The 22252-nt window shown below is 40.1% G+C and overlaps 2 protein-coding genes and 1 pseudogene across 2 annotated transcripts; 2 read left to right on the forward strand and 1 right to left on the reverse strand.

Moving 5' to 3' along the window:
- Positions 1–2529: 2529 nt before the first annotated feature.
- Positions 2530–3107, reverse strand: LOC104427345. The gene is made up of 2 exons (XM_018864843.2): positions 3008–3107; positions 2530–2845 (listed from the first exon to the last, which is right to left on the reverse strand). Exons 1-2 carry the CDS (start codon positions 3096–3098, stop codon positions 2577–2579), a joined length of 360 nt encoding a protein of 119 aa, XP_018720388.2. The 5' UTR covers positions 3099–3107; the 3' UTR covers positions 2530–2576.
- A 9195-nt stretch (positions 3108–12302) lies between these two features.
- LOC104431128 (scarecrow-like protein 9) lies at positions 12303–14398 on the forward strand. The gene is made up of 2 exons (XM_039300172.1): positions 12303–12890; positions 12968–14398. Exons 1-2 carry the CDS (start codon positions 12303–12305, stop codon positions 14396–14398), a joined length of 2019 nt encoding a protein of 672 aa, XP_039156106.1.
- Positions 14399–18404: 4006 nt separating this feature from the next.
- Positions 18405–20262, forward strand: LOC120287382 (annotated as a pseudogene).
- The last annotated feature ends 1990 nt before the right edge of the window (positions 20263–22252 follow it).

Below are 22252 nucleotides of genomic sequence, written 5' to 3' on the forward strand. Positions count from 1 at the left end.
TCTATATGCTGCTTCTATTGTAGTTGATAGCAACTAGATGCGAGGTGACCAAATCGGAGACAATGCCTACAAAAAAGTTTGTGCAGTGAGGTGGAAGTCAAAAGCACCTTATCAAAAGAAGTGAAGACGGACAAGGAAACACACTGTGCCTTTAAAGTAGTAAGTCAATTTTTCTCGGTCAACAACTCCAAGACATTGCCTCAAGATGAGGTAAAGTGTTGGAGAAATCTTCTTGAAGTGTTTTGAAGTTGACAAATCGTTTCTATCAGTCTAGTCTGAAGGCTTGCAAACTCTGCTATTTAAAGTCTGAAGACCTCCGAACAGCCAGACTCAAGACTCAAAGTCTATCCTCATTGACAGTCTCTAATCCGTTGAAGAAAGGTTATCCATAACTGGATGTTTCGTTAAGGATTTAACCTTATCAACTGGAGAAGATCTCGTGGCTGGAAAAGACATAACGGAGTCCTTTGATTGATCGAAGATTGACTCGATAATTGAAGATCCGGTGATTGCTTAAATATTATTGGAATGTTCTACTTATGGAAACCAAGATCCTGATTGTATAGGCGAACAGGATTGATGGGCTATCGACACGTTCCTTTAATAGCTTGAACAATCTTCCTAATTGATTCCGTCCAACGAGTAGAGATTGGAGGAATTCCTTTGGTAAGTGCCAACGGGTATGATGGCATAAAGGAGTATATAAGGAGGACTGTCTTAGTTGTTCAAGGTGTGCGCGATAGAAGAATTCCAAAGTCTGAAGCTCCTTTTTGTTTAGACAAATCCTTTGAGCGAATACTTGTATACAAAAGAGAGTCTATATTTGTGAGAAATCTTGAGGAGGTGTGGTAGAACATCTACACTGTGGAATCAAGGCAAAGCTGTGCTGTAACTTCTCTTTTGTTCATAGTGGAATCCAGCCAATAGGCTGTCAGTGAAGAAGAATGGACGTAGGCTTGATATAAGCCTAACCACTATAAACCGCGTGTTCAATTTTCTCTTCTCTCGCCTTACTTTGATTATCGTTTGTCTTAAATCCATCAACTGTCTAGTATTGTGATATTGTTGAAGAAAAATCTTTTATATACCTATTCACCCCCCTCTAGGTACTCATACTAGCAACATCATAAAGGATCTCCACGAATAAGTGAAACTTGCATAGGTTCAAACTCATCGTTGAGCTCCCTAAGAAGTTGCGTGAGACACTTACGAGTAGATATTCAACAAATTTGCAATCATGAGAATCCACATCCCATTGTGGCTCAAATAAAGCTAAACTGATCCCAAATGGCATACATGAAGCATAAATATCATTAACAAAGTGACTTGTCTCATGTCCAAAGTTGAGTATCAGATGGCAAACAGATCTGAGAGTTCCTTTGTTGTACTGATGTGACCAAATCAAAGTCTCACGGAAGAAATTGAAGTGTTTTGAAACCACATTAAAGTTTGATGATTCTTGCTATCCTATGCCTCATATCATTCAACAAATTTGACCTTAATCTCACCAATAGTTTTTGTAGGCTCACTAATATTACTAGAGACATGACGCCAAAGCCTGCATTATCCAGAGAACTTGATATATCTTGAGCCCATAAAGTATAATTTAATACATTTAAAATAGTCAAAGGGGTAGCGAAACTTCCATTTTATCCATTACGTACACTTTACTAAAGAATAAACAGTAAAATGTATAATCAAAGAGAAAATAAACGACACTTTCGAGGACATATTTGGAGAAAATGAGGCCAAAAAACAGACACGGCAAGTTCAAGAACCGATCCAAAATTTCGAAGAGCTGGTCTGAAATCAAATCGGACAGAAAAGGTGAGAACCGGTCTGGCAAAACAATGAACCGATTCGATTTGCTGAGCAGAGGACTAGCTGCAGGCCACACGACAACAAAATTACGTGCATGCTGATGCGGTAGAATGACTAGAGTGCTCATCGCCAACATTGACGTGTTGATTATGTCAGCAACCATGCGTGGAGAAGCCTCTGGCACGTGAGAGGCGTGTGGAACCCCAATGCAGTGGCATGTGATGGCGCCTTTCGGCGCGTAGTGGTGCGTGGGGCGGCGGAATACTACAAAATTTCACGATCGGACTTGTCTGAGGATGGCGAGTCTCATGGTGACGGTTGTTATTGGATCAGATCAACGAAAAATGTCTAAACAATAACTAAAAAGGGCGAGCTAGGTTGAAGCAGATATCCACGACTGATATTGCTACAAGCCTACAATCACCATGGAAAATGACTTCATGGACGCTTTCTCAGTTAACTAGAACTCTAATACCAATATAAAAATACGAGGAAGAAAATTGTCTAAATTTTATCATAACGAATAGTACGTTTGAAGACTTTAAAAGATGACTATTTAAGGTAACAAGATATTACAATATCAATTATAGACGATTATGATTAATTAAGTATGTGCACAATTAAGAGAGACATATGCATAATCATGAAAGATATAGAAAATTGGGAATGTATAGAATTTCTCCTAATTATCTCTAACAATATCGATGATATACATCATATAAGTTATCGTCAATCTTCATCAATCTTCATTCAACCTACATGATCGAGCAAGAGGGTTCACTGTAATATGGGTATGGATCCATGACATGGGCAAACTCTCGGTGTGCCACTCCATTAATGTACGACCAGATGACAGGCTTGTTTTCTCTCTCGCTTTCTTTCTCGTCAATCTCACTCACAGTCACTATCTCCGCAAACCCTACATTCTTCCTAAGCAAAATGGTGAGCTTGACCGCGTCGAATCTGTCTCCAGTCACCTCAATCATATTGTCGTCCTCTCCCAACACTGCCATGGATTGAACTCCTGGAATGGAACAAACAAAGAAAACAGATTGCTTTTTAATCAAAAGGATTTTTCTTTTATCATTCTAAATCTCAAAACAATCACCTACCTAAAAGAATCTACAGAAGATATACCTTAGAGGTCATCAAGAGATATATAGAATAAAATAATTCTACCAATTACCTGGAAGGCTACCCACGACTCTAAAAGCTTTGGATTGAGAGCTTTGGGGGCCGAAACAACACATTCTTGAGTTCTGGCCGTTCATGGACATCTTAATCACGACCTTCTGCTGCCAAAAAATAATCAAAATTGAAAGAAAATCAAGAAGATGGATTATCAAGCGACCTAAGGTGAATCAATTCATGATTTCTCAATAATATAGCTACTGCCTTTTCTTTTTCTTCGTGATATTACCTTCATGGTGCTTGCTTGTTTAGGAACTTGTGGAATTTCAGCTTCTTCAAGTTTTGGAGAATTTTGAGAAGATATTGGAGGAGGGTGAAGATGAACAGAGTTACTCCTCTCTATTTGTAGCCTCTCTCCTTGGAAGATAACTCAATGACTTGAACAAAGGCTGACGTAAATGCCGTCAAGTATGCATGACGTGCCCTCTCTGCCCCACCTTTGCTAAAAGCCTTACGTACTGACTCACGCATATGCTATTAAGTATGCAATATGGTGGAAAAAGTTGTCATTTAAACATGGAGTTTGTCAAATCAATGACTGCGCATTATTATAAAGTGGAGTGAAGAAGCGAAATTCCTCGAGATTCGATCAATCGAAGTGTGCGATTTGTCTTATCCACCACGTTTGCTCCCCGATTGGAGTTCAACGGAAAGGCAGTCTGATTCCTCAAATTGATTATTAACGACCGATGTCTTTAATGATCGTCGTGACCTTAATTTCTAGACGTCATTGACATGTGATTGTTGGAAGAAGACGCCTCAAGTGGAACTCCTTTCATTGATCCTGAAATTAGGGGCAACTTACATATTGCTCCCCGAATTTTTAGGGTTATTGCATATTATCCCCACCGCCACCCCCACCAATGTTTCAATTTTGCAGTCTGTCCCCGAAGGTCAGAAATCGATTGTAAAGCAGCCCATAGCGTTTATTCCGATCAAATTTTGCTTGGAGTTCTGACTACGTGACAACACGTGACTGAATACTGAAGGCAAGCTTGTATGTATAAGTTTATACAATAGAAAAGTACAAGTCTAATTCAGATATATATTGTATGTGAGAACATGAGACTAAGTTGCATCAATATACAGTTCTAAAATATATTTTTGAGTAGTCCCTATGTTTTTTCCTCATACATGTAGATGACTCATGACCAATTTGCCTTTCATAACTAATCAGGTGCAGGTACATGGTCAAATATCTGACAAAAAACTTGTTTGGAGTCAACATAGCCATCAATATCAAAAAGTTAGGGGGCAAATTGCAAAAATTGAAATGTCGGGGGGTAACTTGCCACAATAAAGCAAACTTGGGGGCAAAATGTAATTCTCTTGGTTAAATAGACCTGTTAAAGGGGGAAGTCGAGTCGGAATTGGATAGGTTGAAAATGAGTCCTACCTAAATTGAGCCATTTAGTATATATAACCTAGTGCTATTCAACTGCTTATAACTTGATAAACAAGTTTAGGTGAAAAAGCAATCGATGCCAAGGGCTGGTCGGCCTGGCGTTATTTGATTACCGGACACGACACAGAATGTCAAATGCATAGACAGAGAGTCCGAGTACCCCACCACCACACACCACGCTTAGCATCGTTGGAATTGTTTTTATTTTTCCAATAGATGGAGAAAAGTCTTGTTTTGTATGAATAACATTTCTCATTGACTTCAATGCCAATCAACCAATCTTATAAAAGCATATATAGCGATGCTTGCTTCTCTTTCTTGAGAAATAGACACAACTCATGCATGACGCTTACTTGATAATCGCAATTTTTTTTCAACCATTTAAGTATCATACCATTTTAAAAACGGTCATCATAAGTGCTATGTTACGTTGGATTTCTAGCACTTGGCTATAAGTTTTTAAAAAGTTATAACACTCAAATAAACGTTAAAAATCGCAACATTCAAGTGGATATTCTTTAGAAGTCACGGAATTTCAATAAGTGAAAAAAAAAAAAAAATTATGATATTCAAATAAACACCATATGAAAGTTATGATATTTATAATTTCCTTATCTTCTCTTTCTTTGTTGGAGCTTCTTGGAAAAGTTACAAATTGGAATTTTTTGGCAAAGGGAGTGGAAGGGGACGAGCAGCAAGGTTTAATCCTGCATATCACGTAGAACCTTGGGCAATCGGTGAGACGCGATGCACAGAGTATTACATTGTGGAGCGCGGGTTCTGCCTCTACAGATATTTTGCTCTTTAAGATTTACTAGGGGAAGCATGTGCGGCAACTGTAATGGTATAAGGAAACATCAGAGGAACCAAAAAGCTACTAAGATTTCTGAACTGTCTATCTTTAAGTTATGGTGCGATCACTGTTCATATCTTATCACATGACCAACACAGGTTTGTCTTTCTGCATCAATATTGGGTAGGCGCATCGCAAAGAATCAATTTCCCGAATGACTGAGTACAAGCTAGCTTGAATTTTGGTTGGTATTTCAAGGATGATTCTCTTAGATTTTATTCAGCAATTGGACCCACGACAAAGATGGCAAAGGATGCACTAGAGCAACACAAACCGTCCGGAGATTCACACACAATGATAATCGAATTTGTGACTGTGCACCAGACATGAGATTTTTTTACTGGCCATTTCTCTTAATGAAGATAAGCATACCATGAGTGTCATAATTTTTATATGGCACTCTCTTAAGTATCATAACTGTTTTTTTTTTTACCACTTGAGTGTTATAACTTTCAATCAATTACTTAATTGCTATAACTTTTACAAATCATTCACCCAAATACCGGAAATCTAACATGAAAACGTCTTCAAAAGTCATAGCATTCAAGTACAAAGTACTTAAGTGAGCAAAGTACAAAAGTTATGACACTTATGTGATCGAAAAAAAAAAAGTTACTGTACTCAAGTGAACACCATATGAAAGTTACGACACTTACATTATTTCTAGTCTTGGTGGTGAGCTTTTGTTAGTTTTTCTTTTTAACTATATTTTGGACATCTTAGGCCTTGTTTGGTAATCTTTCAAGGAACAACTATTTATATTATTTTGTTCCTCGGAACAAAAAAAAGAACAGAAATCCGTTCGGTTAAATTTTTGTTCCCATGAACAAAAATCTATTTTTTTGTTCCCAAAAATATATTTGGAACAAAATCATGAAGTAGAAAAAGTAGTTTTTTTTTTTTTTTTTTTGTTTCTAGGAACAATTCCTAGAATTTGTTCCTATTTCTTCTTTTCTCCTCTTTTCTTTCTTTTCTCTTCTTCTCTTCTCATTTCTTCTTCTTCCTTTTGGCCGGTCGCTGACGTCGACTATGACCAATGACTAGCCAAACAAGGGCCGACGACCTTGGGGCCAGCGATGCCGAGCCTCGCACGATCACAGCGAGGCTCACCTCACCAAGCCAAGGCAAGTCGACCTCGCGCTACCCGGGCAAGGTTGAGGCTTGCTTGGGCTAGATAAGTCTCTCGCGAGCTCGCTGGACCTCGCCCAACCAATTGCCGACCACGGCAATGGCCAAAGAACCAGCTATAGAGAAGAAGGAGGAAGAAGAGAAAAGAAAATAAGAAAATATAATCAAAGTATTAAAAAATTAAAAGAAACAAAAGAATTTAATAATCTTATCAATGTATTTCTATCCCGGAAATATAAATTTTGAATAATTACCAAGCACATTTTTTTGCTCAAAATTGTTTCTGAATATAGAATCATAAAAAACCTTTTTTTTTTTTTGGTTTTTACCAAAAAAAGCTATTTTTTATTACAAATTGTTCAAATATAATCGTTACCAAACGCGCCCTTAAAGTAATACGTGGCTAGACCAATCACAAATTCGTTGGAGGAGTGTGCTCTTAATTGAAGTCTAAGGCTCTCAGTCATGAAAATGACATCCTCCCACTAACCAAGGGATTCCTTTCTCACCAAGCAAAGGTACACAATAGACAAGTGTCACCTTCTAAAGCTCCTAGAACTAACTATAACTAATAACTCATGATTTGATTAATCCAACAAATGTAAAAAAAAAAAAAAATTAGAAGAATTTCAAAATCTTCGCGAAACATCACCGTCAATACATATCGAAATCTTTGCACCTGTATTTTTTTGTAAAATTCCAAAGTCATTTGATCGAAGATCTCGTATCCGTAATTTGAGCTTTCAGTGGAAAATGATTTTATATTTTCTCAAACATTATTTTGCAAATTCAACATAATTCAAGTCCTTTTCTGCAAAAACTTAAAACTAGAAAGTTGTTCATTGGGTCGAATTGAGTAGACTGGAAAGTTTGAGGACCAGATAGCAAAGTTTAGGGGCCAGTTTAGCTAAATCGGAGAAGGTCTTTTTTGGCCTGCAAAACTGTCTTCAACTAAGTTCCTAGAAAAACCTAGAATTTTCATATAGTTGAGGGCTTATTTGCATAAGTTTTTTTTTTTTTGGACGAAAATTTGCATAAGTTCAAAAGTACTAAATTTGTTTGTAGCGGAATGAACCAGCTCCTTGTAAAATTTGGTGGGATTTTGAAATTTTTTTATATTTTTCCCATATTTTTCAAATCTCGAATCGGAACTGAGTCTAATCTGGAGCAGTCTCGGTGTTGGGTCAATTTTGGGTCAATAGAATTTAAATCAGGTTAAGTGGTCTTCATGAAGTAATTACACACTTCGAGATTTCTAATAACAATTGAATTGCGTAATGGGTAGTTCATTAAGCTTCCAAATTGAGTGTAAACATAATTGCCCAGAATCAGGAAAGATAAGCAAGTGATCCAATCATTGGCTCACTCATTATTTGTTGATTGTTCAAGGCTAATTTACTTCTTTTCTTTTTTTTTTTGACAAAGTAAACACTAGTATTTATATTAACGGAAACTTACAACCTGAAGCTAAAGCATCGGCATATAGGAGGAAATCAACAGGGGAGTAAAGGAACCAGTTTTGGGCCGCAAAATCTGAGCGCTGGGCCTTTGCGGCCCAGTCGGCTACCATATTGGCCTCTCATCGATAATAGTGCAACGTTAGGTTAGGAAAAAAGGATAGCTTCGGCAATCAAAGGACGAAGCTCCCACCGCCCCGATCTCCCGTCTTGCACAACTTCGACAAGGGCAAGGCAGTCAGAATCAATCACCAGATTGGCATCATTGAGTTCTTGCCGCAGCAGATGTGAGCCATGACGTGAGCCTAATCACTCATTGGTCAATTGGTGATCAATAAACAACCCATTAATCATGATGTGAGCCTAATCACTCATCTAGCAATCACATAGAAAGTTCAATTAAACGTGCCTTTAAGTTAATTAGTGATTAGTGGCTTAGCCATATCACTTTGTGAGTACAAGTAGAGGCTAATTACTGCTAATCTTAATTAGTAAACCTTTGTGGATTAGGAAGGGTTTAGTCGATTTGCATGAGTAATCAAAAGTCAATCCTAAGGAAATTGAGTGTTGAATTGAATGAGCTTTGCCAATGTTGCGATTGGCTTGATTGCAATGATTGAATGGTTGAATGAATGAAACCGAGACCCATGGGTAGTGGCCGGAGGCGACCAGAAGAGACGGCGACCAAAGGGAGCCATGGTTGTTGTAGGCCGATGTCCAAGCCAGCCTTAATTCTTGTTTTAGTTTAGCTTAGATTAATTCCAGTTGGCCTAGTTTAGACATTGGTAGCCTAATTAGCGTATGCTTTGTTAAATAAAATTAATTAGACTTAGCCTCACATTTCAATAAATGATTTGAATTGTCCAACTTATATTTCATCTTAATCAATTGATTAGAATTAAGCTTGCCTAAGCTCAAATAGCAAGGGTTCATGTCTCGAGGCTCAATAACAAAGCTTTGTATCTTTACCCAACAAGTTGCAGGTTGTTTTCAATTCTCGTACCTAGTATCCGTTTGTTTACGTAAAATATCAAATTTCCAAAAAATATTTTCTAGGAAGTCATTTTTCAAGAAAACAACTATGTTTTCCAAGACTTATTGAAACTTGAAATTGGAGTGGAAAATGTTATTGTTCATCATCTAATTTGATTTTTTCAAAAATTACCAAGAAAATTTAATTATAATTTTTATATATTTAAAAATTGAATTTTTAATTATTTTCATTTTAAAAAATCGAATTTTTATTATTTTTAGTTTTTCTTTATTTTCTTTCTTTCTTTTTCTTTTCCTCCCTCTTTCTTCCTCCTCCTTCCTTCGCCGCCGCGTGCCTCGATGTGGTCGGTTGCTCGGCAACCAACCAAGACACAATCACCGATCTAACGAGCTCGAGGCTTGGCTAATCTAGGCATACCATGAGCTCGTTGGCCAACAAACGTGGCTCGCCCGGATCAATTGAGCCTCGAGCTTGCCAACCCAATCCAAGCGAGCCCGAGCTTTGCCGAGGCCGGCAAGCTCATGGCTCACCCAATCCAAGCGAGCCCAAGCTCCGCCAAGACCGACAAACTCGAGCCTCGCCCTTGCCGGATTTGGCCTTGGGAGAGGATGGAGTTGGCCTATGTCCAGTCACTGGCATGAGGTCGGTCGCCAGCCACCGCCATAGCCAACAACCGGCCAAGGAAGCGTAGAAGAAAAGAGAAGGGAAGAAAAAGAAAAAGAATTAAAAACTAAATTTTAAAAAGAAAAAGAAAGAAAACAAAAACATAAAAATAAAGAAGAAGAGGGAAAACAAAGAAAATAAAAAATAATTTGAGATAAAAAAATATAATAAAATAAAAAGAATGAAGAGGAGGAAGTGAGGGCTAATAGAGGTGAGAGATAAGAGAGATTAAGTGAGAAAAATGTTTTCCATTTTTCAAAAGTGGAAAAAAATTTCTCCTAGTTTAGAAGACTCTTTTCCTTTCATGGAAAATGTTTTCCTCAAGTAATTCATTTTCCGTGAAACAAACATCTAAAAATTCAAAAACGTTTTCCATAATTTATTTTCCGTAAAACGAACAAAGCCTTAGAATTTTAATGAACTTCCTACAAAAACATTTGTATAGTAACTTTGTGACTGATAGGATTATAATTGGTAATCAAGAGTAACTTGTTGCTTAGATTACACACTTTTAAATTAGGTATCTAAAGGGTTCTAATAGAAACATTAGTGTAAGCAAATCCCCATCCCTAGAATTCTTTAGTTGAGTAGAAATTGAGACCACACTCTTGCATCTCGATTGGGTTCTAACAAATGCCCAATAATGGCTAGTAGCGACTCCTAAAAATACTTAAGTGGTTAAGAACTTTAAAATGAAAATGTGTGTCATGTGAGATTTGGACTTGGGAGAGCACGCAATCTTAATTTTGCAGTGTTATCATTTGGTGGAAAATTTGAGAACGTCACCTGTATGTACCATTTTGACCAGTCTTTTGAGCAAATACCTCTAAACTTATTCGTTGAGAGCAGCCCCTCAAGGGGTGGGTCGCAAGAGTCTCCACTCTCACAGCTCGTACATATTTGAACCTCAAAAAGTATTCAACTCGCCTGAAGAATTGAGAAGTTGCTTGATTTTTCATTTGGTATATTGTGTTCTTGCCTTGATCGAGCATGTCTGCAATAGGTAATGGGAATTTCATTAGAAGGTTTTGCTACTTTTGAGAGGTTTACCATAGAAGTAGATAGCAACAGTTTATAAAAGTTACAACTGCATCCTAATATTTCGCCTTATGACATGGTCCTGCGATTCTGGATAAGCTTTTTTAGACATAACATAGTGTCTTGAGTTCATTTTGGCAAGTCCATTCACATGGAGAGAACGAGACAGAACCGACAGATCTCGAAGTGGTCCTCTCCTCCCATCGGTTGCAAATTTACTCTTTCACCTTGCACCTCTTTTCCAGTTCTGGAGAAAGCACATGGAGTGAAATTTTTCGCAGGAGATTGACCGGGTGCGGGGACCTTCTTTATTTTGACATCGATTCCTGCAATGAGGATGCCCGATCCATTATAATATTAGCAATCGCTGCAGACCAGACTACGGAAAGAAAACAATAGCTTTGTACATGTGTTTCCTAGTCGAAGTACATACGTACGAATCAACATATAATATATTAGTGCGGCGGATTCCATTACATTATTAAATTTTCCACGCTTGACAAGGTGGTCATCATGTGAAGAAAGTTTGTGGTCTTTAAATAATTTTCTTTGGGTAGTGGCAGTAATTGCTGCTGTTCTTCAGGCGCATGAAGACTGGGCTTGGCTTCTGCTTCTTCATCTCTCTCTCTCTTCAGAACCAGGATATCCTTCAGGTATGCTTTCGATCTTCCTGTCAAAACTAGATGCAAACAAAATTATTAGCAGAGATTAGGTGGATTGAAGTCATCTACTATCATAGAGGACATGTGAGTTTGAGAATTTTATATGAAAGCGGTAGAAGGGTATGTGCAAATTATGGTTGGTTTGGTTACTTGATCTACTTATTACTGACAACAGTGATCGGCATCCAGAAACCGTCACCTTTTCAAATATTACTCAGAACTTGTGTAGATTGATTCTTTGAGGGTTTGGGTTGGCAATCTGAATCTGAGGTTAAAATCCCCGTTTGGTTCGATTTTTTGGGCGATTTTGGTAATATGCAATTGCATCTCAAAATGGCTTTAAAGGCCTTTAGCTCAATGCAAGTCTTGAGGTATTTTGGGAAGTTACATTTTCGGAATGCAAATAGTCTTACTATTCATCTTCTCCAACTGACCGTTGCACGGAAAAGCTGATTCGAGGCCGACAACCGCCAGCCAAGGGGTGACGTGCGCCGGCGACCGCCGCCTGAGGATCGCCCAACCCTAGCAACCGTCGCCGAACCTTAGGTGACGCCCGGATCGCACAACCCAGGCAACTGATGGCCTGAATCGCGCAACCCCAAGTGATTGTTGCCGGGGTTTGGCCACCCAGGCGACGGCCACCTGAGGTCACGCGTCGCCTGGGTCGGGCGACCCCAAGCAAGGTGATGGTAGCTAGGAGCTAGATTGCGGTCCGGCAGCCAGACTTCATAAAAAAAATACAAATTTTTTTTTTAATTTAACAAAAGTCCCTTACAAATGCAATTTTTATCAAATGGTATTTTGCCCAAAGTCGTTTCACAATGCACTTTAAAACTACAATTTATCAAACACTATTTGCATTTTCACAAATCCTTTTAGCTCAAAAGTATTTGCATTTTCCCAATGACATTTGCCCAAAACCGAACCAAACGGGCCCTAAATTAGCTAGCCAAGATTTTTTTTTTTTTTTTGAATTGGAGCAACGAAACCACGAACTTTGGGCTAAGATGACCAGTCTATTGCAGCGAAGCTGGTATTTTCATGCTCTATTACCGTCAGAGTGAGTGAGAACTCAATGATGGATCCACTAATGGGAGCCTTGTATCCTTCTGATGGGTTCCAACCGGACGATCAGTCAATATCTGCTGTTGTAGACCAGTGTTTAGTTTCTAGACCGACTTTTCAAAGCGCACCTGACAGATGTGGAGAGATGCATCATTTGGTTGATGTTGCCCCATTTTCAAATGAATGTCGTGATGCACCGGACACCGAAGAGACTGAATTCTCCGATGCAGTCTTCGAGTACATAAGTCGCATACTCATGGAAGAAGACATAGAAGAGAAGACATGCATGCTTCAAGATTCTTTGGATCTATTGTCAGCTGAAAAATCCTTTTATGAGGTCCTCGGCAAAAAGTACCCGCCTTCACCTGAGCCAAGTCGCACGAATTGCATCACCTACAATGACAAACACTCGAATGACAGTCTCTTAGACGGCACTAGATATACTAGCACTATTGGCAGTAGGAAAACCGGATACTATGCCAGTATCGGTCAGGTTGAAAATCCAAGCAATTATGGTACAATGAGGTTTGAAAGAGATATTGGTCCACCGGCGTTTCAACCTAATCAAGGGGGTAATGCAGAGAGGCCTGACTTGTGTAGTGAGAGCCGATTCGTACGGCAGTTTAGGATGGGGTCGAGGAATCCAGCAAGTTTCTTCCTAATCAAGCAACTACCGAACTTTTATATCAGGAACCACACGGAAAGATTGACAAAGTGGACCGCCTCGGTGCATTGAAGAGAAAAGAGAGTCTCCATATGGAGGAAGGAAACATGGAAGAGAGAAGTAGCAAGCAGGCTTTTGTTCATGAAGAATCCGTACTTCGCTCAGATGCTTTCGACGCCGTTCTACTTAACATCCAAGGGGAGGGCCTGGCACATCTTATGAATCTCCGTGCATCGTTGAAGCACAGAGTGAACGAAATCGCACACAAGATCGAAGAGCCCAAAGGTGGCAGAGGTCACGGCAAGAAGAAAAGAGGGAAAGTGGAGGTAGTCGATGTGAGGACGCTCCTCATCCAATGTGCACAAGCTGTGGCATCAAATGATCATAGGAGCGCAAATGCTCTGCTGAATGAGATCAGGAAACACGCCTCGCCTTTTGGCGATGGGACCCAGAGACTCGCTCACTACTTCGCTAATGGTCTTGAGGCGCGGTTGGCCGGCACAGGCAGCCAGATATATAGAGGCCTCGTCAATAGGAAAACAACAGCAGCTGATATGCTGAATGCGTACCACCTGTATCTTGCAGCTTGTCCATTCCAAAGATATTCTAATACCGTCTCATGCAGGATGGTAATCGATACAGTGGCGGATAAGATGAGGATTCACATCATCGATTTCGGCATTCTTTATGGATTCCGATGGCCCACTCTGATTCAGCGCCTTTCCCGGAGACCTTGTCCACCGAAGCTCCGGATCACCGGTATAGACCTGCCTCAACCCGGATTCAGGCCCGCACAAAGAATCAAGGAAACGGGTCGGCGCTTGGCAAATTACGCTGAAAGTTTCAACGTGCCGTTTGAGTACAACGCCATTGCGAAGAGGTGGGAGTTCATAGAACTAGAGGAACTCAAGATCGATAGGGACGAAGTGACTATAGTCAACTGCATGTTCAGGTTCGAGAACTTGTTCGACGAGACCGTCGCGGAAGAAAGTCCGCGAGACATTGTCCTCAACCTGATAAGAAGAGCCCAGCCGGATCTCTTCATCCACGGTGTTATCAACGGGAACTACAATGCCCCGTTCTTCGTCACTCGGTTTCGGGAGGCTTTGCATCACTTTTCTTCTTTATTCGACATGCTTGACACTATAATACCCTGCGAAAACCAGGAGAGGATGCTGATCGAGAAGGTTACGTTGGGGAGGGAGGCGTTGAATACGATAGCCTGTGAGGGATGGGAGAGAGTGGAAAGACCGGAGTCGTACAAGCAGTGGCAATTACGCAACATGAGGGCCGGGTTTGTGCAGGTGCCCTTAAGCAGGAGGCTAGCGCAGTTCGTATTCAACAATATCGCTTCGCGCTACCACAAAGATTTCGTCGTAGATGAAGTCGGCAAGTGGCTGTTGATAGGATGGAAGGGACGGTTTCTATACGCCTTTTCTACTTGGAAACCGGCATAGCGGATCGGTATGTGCGCATGGTTGAAGGAGAAAAATGAGGCCGTCACTAACAGCACCTGTCAAAAATCAGAAGATGACCGGGGATGTCGGAATCCCCTCATCATTCTCCTCAACATGTTTATACCTTTATACCTGGGTTTTTACCCAGGTATGAGCTTTGCCAATGTTGTGACTGGCTTGATTGCATTGACTGAATGGTTGAATTGATGAAACCGACACCCATCGGTAGTGACCGGAGGCGACCAGAAGAGGCGGCGACCAAATGGAGCCATGGTGGTTTTAGGCCAATGTCCAATCCAGCCTTAATTCTTGTAATAGTTTAGCTTAAATTAATTCCAGTTAGCCTAGTTTAGACGTTGGTAGCCTAATTAGCATATACTTTGTTAAATAAGATCAATTGGACTTAGCCTCACATTCAAGTAAACGATTAGAATTGTCTAGCTTAGATTTCACCTTATTCAATTTATTAGAATTAAGATTGCCTAAGTTCAAATAGCAAGATCATGAGGGTTCGTGTCTCGAGGCTCAATAATAGAGCTTTGTATAACTCTTTACCCAACAAGTTGTGGCTTGCTTTTAGTTCTCGCACCTAGGTAGATGCATTTCAATTACTTGGGTGTTTACTTACCACACCGTCATTTTAATATATCGATTGCCAATTTCCTTTTCTAGAATAGGATATAATTATATTAGAATTTTAATGAACTTCCTACAAAAATATTTGTATAGTCACTTTGTGATTAATGGGATTATAAATGGTAATCAAGAGTAATTAGTCGCTTAGATTACACAATGTTAAGTTAGGTACCTAAAGGGTTCTAATGGAAACATTAGCATGAGCAAGTCCCCATCCCTAGAATTCTTTAGTTGAGTAAAAATTGAGACCCCTACGTCTCGATTGGGTTCTAACTAACCCCCAATGATAGCTAGTAGCGACTCCTAAAAATATTTAAGTGGCTAAGAACTTTATAATGAACCTCGCTTTATGCGAGGTATAGGTTTGGGAGAGCACACGCTCTTAATATTAATGTATTGTTTTGCGGTGTTATCATTTGGTGGGCCATTTGAGACCGTCACTTGTATGTACTATTCTGACCATCTTTTGAGCAAATAGCTCTAAACCTATTCACCGAGAGTGGCCCCTTGAGGGGTAGGTCGCAAGAGTCTCCACTCTCACAGCTTGTACATATTTCAACCTCAAAAAACCTTCTACTGGCCTAAGGAATTGTGAAGTTGCTTGATTTTTCATTTGGTACATTGTGTTCTTACCTTGATTGAGCATGCCTGCAATAGGTAATGGGAATTTCGTTAGAAGATTTTGCTATTTTTGAGAGATTTACCATAGATGTAGATAGCAAGAGTTAATAAAAGTTACAACGGCATCCTAAATATTGCACCTTATGTTATGGTCCTGTGATTCTGGATCAACTTTTTTTAGACATAACATATTGTCTTTGAGTTCATTTTGGCAGGTCCATTCACATGGAGAGAACGAGACATAAACGACAGATTTTGAAGCGGTCCTCTCCTCCCATCTGGTGCAAAATCAGTCTTTACCTTGCTCCTCTTTTCCAGTTCTGCAGCCAATGAAAGAGCATATGGAGTGAAATATTTTCGCGGAAGATTGACCGGGTGGGGATAACTTTTTTATTTTGACATTGATAACCGCAATGAGGATGCCCTATCCATTATAATATTAGTAATCGCTGCAGACCAGACTTCGAAAAAACAATAACTTTGTTCATGTGCTCTTCTTTCCAAAGTATGTACGTACGAATCAACACACATAATATTTTAGTGCGACAGATTCCATTACATTATTAAATTTTCCACGCTTGACGGGGTGGTCAGCATGTGAAGATAGTTTATGGTCTTTACATAATTTTCGGTGGGTAGTGGCCGTAATTGCTGCTGTCCTTCAGGCGCACGAAGACTGGGCTTGGCTTCTGCTGCCTCATATTTCTCTCTTCAGAACCGGGATATCCTTCAGGTATGCTTTCGATCTTCCTGTCAAAACTAGATGCAAACAAAATTATTAGCAGAGATTAGGTGGATTGAAGTCATCTACTATCATAGAGGACATGTGAGTTTGAGAATTTCCTGTGGATGCGGTAGAAGGGGATCTGCAGATTATGACTGGTTTGGTTACTTGACCTGTCACTGACAACAAGGATCGGCATAAAGAAACCGTCGCCTTTTCAAACATTACTGGAAAATACCAGAACTTCTGCGGATTGATTCTTTTAGGGTTTGGGTTGGCAATCGGAGTCTGAGGTTACAATAGGATAAGTCAGCTAGCCGAGAATTTTTTTTCTTTTTCCAGATGGGAGCAACGAAACCATCAACTTTGGGCTAAGATAACCAGTCTATTGCAGCGAAGCTGGTATTTTCTTGCTCTATTACCGTCAGAGTAAGCGAGAACACAATGATGGATCCACTGATGGGAGCCTCGTGTCCTTCTGGTGGGTTCCAATCGGACGATCCGTCAATATCTGCTGTTGTAGATCCTTAGTTTCTAGACCAACTTTTCAAAGCGCACCCAACAGAGGTGGAGAGATGCATCATTTGGTTATGTTGTAAGTTCGTTTGTAAAACAAACTAAGTATATGTTTCCTTGTTCCATGTAAGAAAAGTGAGAGGAAGTGGGCCAAGGAGTTTTTTTAGCATCCTTAAAGAAATGATCGGGTGTGGGTTAGATTCACCGTACCCGCGGCGGGTGTGCGATTATTAGGCGCACTTAGCACACGGTTTAATTAGCACTAACCCATTCGTTATTTTATTTAACTATTTATTTTTACGATTATCTTATTAACTTTAATCAATTCAAATGTTGTTTTTTGTTTATTGAGAATTTTCAAAAATTAACTACTGGGGCACCCTAGTGACTACTACCCTTCCAAAATAGAAGGGAGGTGGGGGATTCGAATCCCCATATTCTCGGAGGGTTGGGGTGTGCAATTATTAGGTGCACTTAGCACGCGATTTAATTAGCACTAACCCCTTGTTATTTTATTTATCTATTTATTTTTATGGTTATCTTATTAACTTTAATCAATTCAAATGTTGTTTTTTGTTTATTGAGAATTTTCGGAAATTAGCCATTGGGGCACTCCGGTGGTTACCTTCCAACATGGAAGAGGGAGGTGGGGGATTCGAATCCCCACCTTCTCGGGGGGTTGGAGTGCGCGATTATTAGGCGCACTTAGCACTTTGCATGCTTGTGGTTTAATTAGCACTAACCCCTTATTATTTTATTTATCTATTTATTTTTATGGTTATCTTATTAACTTTAATCAATTCAAAGGTTTTTTTTTTGTTTATTAAGAATTTTTGGAAATTATTAAAAAAATCGAAATTTTATTTATTAAAAAAATTATTATTTAATTATTCCGAATTTTTGTTTGTGTCTCTTCAAGACAACCTTTGAAAAAGATACTCGTTTAATTTGCAACATTTCCCGAAAGATTGCATTTGTTCATTTTTTCAATTTCTTCCAAATGGACGCCTTGGTTCATCTGGGCAATTTTTTAAAATGATACATTTGTTCACTTTGCAATTTTCCACGAAGAGTTGCCTACGTTTTTAAGACTGATTTATATATACATGTCAGTTTTCCAAAAGAGTGTATGTGATCATTTTTATCTTTTCGAGCCTTTTTTTTTTAAACTACCGCTATTTTTTCAATTGTTTCCTAAAGAGAACTTAGAGAAATACTAGAATTGTTATCTAGTATTCTAAATTTTGAGACTTTGTTGTATCCTAGAGGATATTTTCCGGTGACCATTAGCAACTCTGTGAGGCAAATAAATCCTTAAAAAAGTGATATCACGCCTCAAAGTCCAAATTGATTACTCTATAGATCTGACTTCATTGTTCTACCCAATTCGAAGCCATATTTTCCCGACAGATTAATCTTGCCCCATTCTCAAATGATTGTCATGATATACTGGACACTGAAGAGACCGAATTCTCCAATGCAATCTTCGAATACATAAGTCGCGTACTCATGGAAGACAAAATAGAAGAGAAGACATGCATGCTTCAAGATTCTTCGGATCTATTGTCAGCTGAAAAATCCTTTTATGAGGTCCTCGGCAAAAGTACCCGCCTTCACCTGAGACAAGTCGCACGAATTGCATCACCTACAATGACAAACACTCGAATGATAGTCTCTCAGACAGCACTAGATATACTAGCTATTCTCTCGGACAGCACTAGATATACTAGCACTATCGGCAGTAGGAAAACTGGATACTATGCCAATATTGGTCGGGTTCAAAATCCAAGCAATTATGTTACAATGAGTTTTGAAAAAGATATTAGTCCAGCGGCATTTCAACCTAATCGAGGAGGTAATGCACAGAGGCTTGACTTGTTGCGTGAGAGCCAATTCGTTAGGCAGTTTAGGATGGGGATCGAGGAATCCAGCAAGTTTCTTCCTAATCAAGCACCTACCAAACTTCTACCTCTGAAACCGAATAGAAAGATTGACAAAAGGGACCGCCTTGGTGCATCGGAGAGAAAAGAGAGTCTCCATAGGGAGGAAGGAAACACGGAAGAGAGAAGTAGCAAGCAGGCTTTTGTTCCTGAAGAATCCGTACTTCGCTTGGATGCTTTCGACGTCGTTCTACTTAGTGACCAAGGGGAGGGCCTGGCGCGTCTTATGAATCTCCGTGCATCGTTGAAGAACGGAGTGAACGAAATTGAACACAAGATCCAAGAGCCCAAAGCGGGCAGAGGTCGCGGCAAGAAGAAAAGAGGGAAAGTGGAGGTAGTCGATGTGAGGACGCTTCTCATCCAATGTGCACAAGCCGTAGCATCAAATGATCATAGAAGCGCGAATGCTCTGTTGAATGAGATCAGGAAACACGCCTCACCTTTTGGCGATGGGACCCAGAGACTCGCTCACTACTTCGCTAATGGTCTTGAGGCGCGGTTGGCCGGTACAGGCAGCCAGATATATAGAGGCCTCGTCAATAGGAAAACAACAGCAGCTGATATGCTGAATGCGTACCAACTGTACCTTGCAGCTTGTCCATTCCAAAGATATTCTAACGCTGTCCCGATCTTTTCGATATTAGATACAGTAGCAGATAAGATGAAGATTCACGTCATCGATTTCGGTATTCTTTATGGATTCCGATGGACCACTCTGATTCAGCACCTTTCCCAGAGACCTTGTCCACCGAAGCTCCGGATCACTGGTATAGACTTGCCTCAACCCGGATTCAGGCCCGCAGAAAGAGTCAAGGAAACGGGTCAGCGCTTGGCAAATTACGCTCAAAGTTTCAACGTGCCGTTTGAGTACAACGCCATTGCGAAGAGGTGGGAGTTCATTGAACTAGAGGAATTCAAGATCGATAGGGACGAAGTGACTATAGTCAGCTGCATGTTCAGATTCAAGAGCTTGTTCACGAGACATCGTCCTCAACCTGATAAGAAGAGCCCAGCCGAATCTCTTCATCCACGGTGTTATCAACGGAACCCACAATTCCCCGTTCTTCGTCACTCGGTTTCGGGAGGCTTTGCATCACTTCTCTTCTCCATTCGACATGCTTGACACTATAGTACCCTGCGAAAACCAGGAGAGGATGCTGATCGAGAAGGATATGTTGGGGAGGGAGGCGTTGAATACGATAGCCTGTGAGGGATGGGAGAGAGTGGAGGGACCGGAGTCGTACAAGCAGAGGCAATTACGCAACATGAGGGCCGGGTTTGTGCAGGTGCCCTTAAGCAGGAGGCTAGCGCAGTTCGTGATCAACAATATCGCTTTGCGCTACCACAAAGATTTCGTCGTAGACGAAGTCGGCAAGTGGCTGTTGCTAGGATGGAAGGGACGGTTTCGGTACGCCTTTTCTACTTGAAACTGGCATAGCGAGATTGATATGTGCACATAGTTGAAGGAGCAAAAATGAGATCATCGCTAACAGCAGCTGTAAATCAGAAGATGACCCGTGATGTCGGAATCCCCTCATGATTCTCCTCAACATGGTTATACCTGCACTTTACCAGATGAGTGAATGGTTTTTATTTGAAAATCCCCTTGTTTAACGCATTGTGTCACTACCATCTAATCTCTGTGCCCTTTTGAGTGGCGATTCATTCACGTCTCATTTTTCGGCGTGGAAGAAGCATTGTTTTGATTGTGTAATACCATATAATTGTTACTTAAGGATAATTGAATCCAGCACTTGAACAGTTTTCCGATATATCAGCTGTTCACATAAGTACATATCCATGTGTAGGGTAAACATAGCTGAAATTCCAAATTTTTTATACTCTCTATACATTTTTGACAAAGACGCCTAAAATGCTATTCCAAAGCAGACGGACGGTTCAGGTTTAAAAAGGAAATTGCTTTCATAAACCCACCGGCCACATATAGGACCACATTTTGTGACTTAGATTTAATAGGCCAAATTAGTAGTGGATAACTCTCTTTTTTCTTTTTTTTTTGTAAAATAAGCTAAATTGGGTTGAGAAAAATTAAACTCAAAAAAATAGGTCATAAATGATTTGTTTTTGGTTGAAATAAACCAATATTTTAACTCTGTTTTTCTAGAGCTCATGTCAGTCGCCCACTACGAATACGCACTACCTAACCCAAGTAACTTGCAGCTTGCTTCCAGTTCCATATCTAGACGATCGAATCCAAATTCTCGTCGCTCACGCTGTGGCACAGCAGACCTTTTGCTCACAATCCGTGCTCATCTGTTTCCGGCGTCGCTGGCTTTGCGCCCCTGCGGTGAGTAATGTTGTTTTTGAGCATTCTGGTTTCTATCATAGTCTATATGCTCCTCAACCGCTCCTTTACAATTGGAATTTGGTGGCCTCGAGGGGGACGAGTCCTGAATTAGTTAGGTTGATAACATGAGTATATCTGGACAAGCTCTGAACAGAGAGCACCATGTGTCATGTATCTGCTTATGTGATCTCTTCGTTCGTTCATGGATTATTCACTGTCTGTCGTCTTCGCATCATCTCTGATTAACCCAAAACGGGGTCCAGTGTTTTTGAGTATCAGTCTGTTTGATCGCACTCTCGTCTTCTGCAAAATAGTAACCATTCTTTGCTGCAATTACACAGAAGTGTCAATGCGTATGGTTTCTGTTAATTTTATGGAATCCATGGTTTGGGTTTGAACTTGTTTGCGGGCTTGCTTCATTACAGGAATGGGTGTTAATTATAAAGTTTCTAGTCTCTGTCTCTTGCTGATTTTGCCCGTCCCTCTTGATTCATGTGAATTGCGTAATGTTGTCCTGTAGTTGTGACGATGTTCTGGTTGTCGCGTTGGCGTTTGGTTCCTCTGTTTGACCCTGGTCAACCTTTAGATTGGGGAATTAGAAGAAGGCCTCAACCGTCCCTCCTGGAATGTGCTCCATTTTCATGGAAGCCATCTGGGTCATGTCATCAATATTGAACTCCTCACTGGCATCATCTGCCTTGTATGACCCCCAAAAAAAAAAAAAAAATTAACATTGTCCCTTCATGTGCAGTGCTAAGGATGCTAAGAACTTGAGCTTAAAACTGTTGAAGATAATAGGCAATGGACGGGGAAAAAGACGGGTTTAGACAAAAGGGCACATGAAAGAGTTTTAAGTATGATAGTACTGCAAGAATTTCATAAGATAGTTTCAGAAAATAAGCTAAGCTAACTTACATGTGTGATTCGTTCAAATTAATGTGCCGCTTGCCTCCATGAGAGTTTTTTTTTTTTTTTTTTTTTTTTGGTAGAAAACTCTACAAGAGTTGAAAGACTAAAATTTGTTGAAATGAGGATAGCTCTGAGACGTTACTTTTGGCTATATGTATATGTACATGTAGCTTGAGCTAAGACAGAGGAAATTCCAATAA

The sequence above is a fragment of the Eucalyptus grandis genome, chromosome 8, assembly GCF_016545825.1.
Source record: "Eucalyptus grandis isolate ANBG69807.140 chromosome 8, ASM1654582v1, whole genome shotgun sequence".
In the NCBI taxonomy this organism is placed as follows: Eukaryota; Viridiplantae; Streptophyta; class Magnoliopsida; order Myrtales; family Myrtaceae; genus Eucalyptus; species Eucalyptus grandis.